Source organism: Pteropus alecto, unplaced genomic scaffold (assembly GCF_000325575.1).
Source record: "Pteropus alecto unplaced genomic scaffold, ASM32557v1 scaffold134, whole genome shotgun sequence".
Taxonomy (NCBI): domain Eukaryota; kingdom Metazoa; phylum Chordata; class Mammalia; order Chiroptera; family Pteropodidae; genus Pteropus; species Pteropus alecto.
This window is the reverse complement of record NW_006436283.1, coordinates 882319-885800: the sequence shown is the minus strand read 5'-3', so window position 1 is coordinate 885800 and position 3482 is coordinate 882319. Positions and strand designations below refer to the sequence as shown.

The 3482-nt window shown below is 62.1% G+C and overlaps 1 protein-coding gene across 1 annotated transcript in view; it reads left to right on the top strand.

Moving 5' to 3' along the window:
- The window catches only part of SLC25A10 (solute carrier family 25 member 10), a 7401-nt gene extending 6226 nt beyond the window's left edge, over window positions 1–1175 (top strand). The window contains exon 11 of the mRNA XM_006912158.3: window positions 82–1175. Coding sequence (XP_006912220.1) covers window positions 82–183 — 102 coding nt within the window. The 3' untranslated portion in view covers window positions 184–1175. The remainder of the gene's footprint in view (window positions 1–81) is intronic.
- Window positions 1176–3482: the final 2307 nt, after the last annotated feature.

The window sequence follows — 3482 nt, the reverse complement described above, 5'->3', positions numbered from 1 at the left end:
CGGCGGGGCCGGGCTGGGGGGTGCGGGGGGCCGGGGTTCCTCCCAGGTCTTGCCACTTCCCTTTTCCCCTTCCCCATCCAGGGCCTCTTGCCCGCCGGCATCCGCCTCATGCCCCACACCGTGCTCACGTTCGTGTTTCTGGAACAGCTTCGCAAACACTTTGGCATCAAAGTGCCGTCCTGATGGGGCCGTGGGAGCGAGCTGGGCCGTGCTGGCCCCCAGTGCCAGTTCTTCCACAGTCCCGGCAAGCCAAGCGCTGCCCTAAGCCCAGCACCTGCCCGCAGGGCTCCAGCCCCCCATTCCTGGCCCAGGACGCCCACCCCGTCCTCCCCCACCTGCCTGGGCTGGAGCTCCTTCCAGGAGCTGTCCCCCCAGCACCCCTCCGCTGTAGCTTCGCCTTGGCCCTCCCTACCTGGCACCCCAGTGGCCCCATCCACGCACCTGTGCCTCACTGGGAGGGGCGGGCTCCAAGTGCAGGTTCAGGCTTCTCCCCTCCCCGAGCAGTCAGCCCTGGCGGGGGAGGGGCAGGCTCCAGGCTTTCTGGGGTCCCCCGCCCCTTCGCCTGAGGCGTTTCTTTCACCGAGCAGCTGCCCAGGGCTCACAGCACCGTCTTCCAGCAGCTTCTTTCAAGGACCTGGGAGGCAGAGCGGGGGGAGTGCAGACCCCCAGCATTGCCCACCAAAGCGTGTGCCTGCACGCGCACTTTATCCTAGGAAAGGGACCATAGCTTTCGTGACGTTCTCGAAGGTAGCTGTGCCCCTGCGCTGCTGGGCAGGTGGCGGAGGAGGCAGGGAACGCAGGGTCTGAGCTGTGGGCCCCTCAGGCCCGTCCCGCCCCAGCCAACCCCCTGTTGCTCTAAGGGTTAGTTTCACCAAAAACCTCAGCGCCAGAGGCGCTGCTGTCTGCAGGGAGCGGAGTGTCTCTCACACCGTCCACGCTGTCCCCTCCGGCCCCCGGGGCAGAGGCGGGCTGTGCCGCGTCCTCGGGGCCCCTCTCTCTGTGGACAGCGATCACCCTTCAGGGCCCCCAGCAGCTGACCAGCCAAAACACCGCCGCCCAGGTTCTGCTGCCAGAGCAGCCTGACCCTGCAAATGGGCCTAGGGACTGTGTCTTCACCCCGGTAGGGGGCCGGCCCACAGGGACACTAATAAAGGACAGGAGCTGCTGTGCGTCTAGTCCTTGCATCCAGTCCCTGCGTCCAGGCTGCTCACTGCTCTGCAGGCCGCCTTGGTGCCTGGGGGCAGCAAGACCCCCCTCTGCACCCCACAATGAGGGCTCTCTGGTTTATGGGGGGCAGGGCCCAGAGGAGGAAGAAGCGACAGCCCTGCCTGGATACACAGGGTAGCCTGTGGCAGAGGGAGGGGTCTGGTCAGCGTTGGTCTTCCAGATCCAAGCCACCATGGATCCCTTTCCAACAAGCACAGGGCTGCAAAGCCCTCAGGTTTGAGAGTTTCCAGCAGGCTGACTTCCGTGGGGGGGCGCTCTTCTGCTATGGGAGGTGCCCCTTGAGTCAGAGCCATGAGCTCTTGGGTGCTGGCGATTGTCCAGCAAGCCCGGAAGGGGCTGGGGAGGCTCTGGTTTGCTGGACTGCAGACTCAGACGGACGGACAGGCTGGGCAGGAGCCAGTGTGGGTACTGCCCTGAGGTCTTGACATCCCAGGACAGGTGGGAGCGGCCCCAGCCAAGAGACACGTGGGACAGATGGTCTGTCGGCAGCCGGTCCAGACACCCTAGTCCTGGGGCATGGAGCATTTCAAGTGTATTAAAAAAAAACCGTTTTGGATAGTGGTGCCGGTTCCACAGTTCCAAATATACTAAAAACCACAACATCCCGAGTTACCTGAAAACAAGCAGCCTGCACCCATGTGTCCGCCCCAGCTGGCCACATCCTCCGTCCTCCAGCCCCCTCCCTGCCCACTGGGTTATTTAGAAGCAAACCCCAGACATTGTGTCATTTATAAATACTTCAGTATGTCTCAAAATAGCCTTTAAAAAATGTAAACTACGATAGTGATTCACTATACGTAAAGAAAGTGTAAAGAAAGTAATTAATGGCCGATCTTCCTGTCATAAGATTTCCAGAATCGCCACTATGTGTCTTTAGAGTTGGTTTTCTTGGGACCGAAGTCAGCCCACGTCTCCAGCCAGCGTGCTTCTTCTGCAGGGTCAGCCAAGTCCTTGGTCCTATTGCTTATCTTGTCAGTTTAGCCCCTTCCTATGTCCTCGAAATTTTCGAAGCTACAGATCTGGATTCAGGTGTCATGTCTGGGTGACAGTTCTTTGGTGTGTGGACGAGTGTGGCATCCAAGTCTCAGGGTCTGGCTGGGTTTGAAGTGGCCATCGGCTGGGAACGCTCCAAAAATGAAGCCGGATCCAGGACCCCGTGATGGGCCCGGGGCTCGGGTTTGGGGGGCTGTGGGGTCACTGGGGGCCTGGCCGCCGGGCTGGCCGAGGACATGGACGTGGACCCTCCGGTGCCAGCACGGTTTCGGGGACCAGCATAGCCCCTGAGGCCCAGGAGGGAACCCTGCTGAGCCAGTTGACTGGGGCAGCCCATGTGGTGACACGGGAGGCTGAGGGCAGGGTGGCGGGTCACAGGGAAGTCTGCTGCTTCTCTTGGACCCCAGGGAGGTTGAAAAGGCAGTGAATTCCGGGAACTGGCCACTCAGGGCCACCGTGCCCCTTCTTGGAGCTGCTCTGGCCGGAGCATCGGCACGGTCTTGCCCTATGCTCGACGCGCCCAAGGCAGCGGAAGCTGGCATCTCACCAGCCGCTCCCGGCTGGGCCCGTTATGCAATGCCTGCCCCGGAATGGGCCCGGGGAGAAAGTCCTGTCTGGCTTGGCAGGGACGGGCCTGGCCGGGGACCCCTGCAGAGCGCAGGGTGGGATGGACACGAGGTTGCCAGGGCACAGAGGAAGGCAGCGTGCAGAGCTCTCCACCCACCCTCCATGAGGCCATAGCTTCTTGGGAAGGGGGCCCACGTGAAAAGGAGGTGCACCCAGGGCAGAAAGGCCTGGCGAGGGCGAGGACAAGGGCAGGGCCTCCCCTGGGAGTTTTTGTTTGAGGGGCCCTGGTCCCCCATCTGTCCAGGGTCAATCCGAGTCTGGGAGCGCGAGCAAAGCTGAGGGCGGCCCAGCGTTCAGTCCTGGGGTTTCACTGCCCCCCTCCCCCCAAGGCATCTGGCCCCAAGGCACGAAGCATTAATGTCACACTCGCCGGAGAGCAGGCCGGGTTCAGGTCAGCCCCAAGCTTTTTTCCTTAAAGACTGCCGCTTACAAGAAAAGCTTCGCAGTAAGGACTGGTTGTCAAGAAACTTCAGCGAGACGCCAGGAAGATTTGGTGGGGAAAGGACAGCGTTTTCAGCAGATGGTGCTGGGCGACTGGACAGCTGCACGCGGCAGTGACGCTGGGCCCTCGCCACGCATGCGCACGCACGGGAACGCGAAGTGGACCCCAGACCTCCGCGGCAGAACTCACCCTG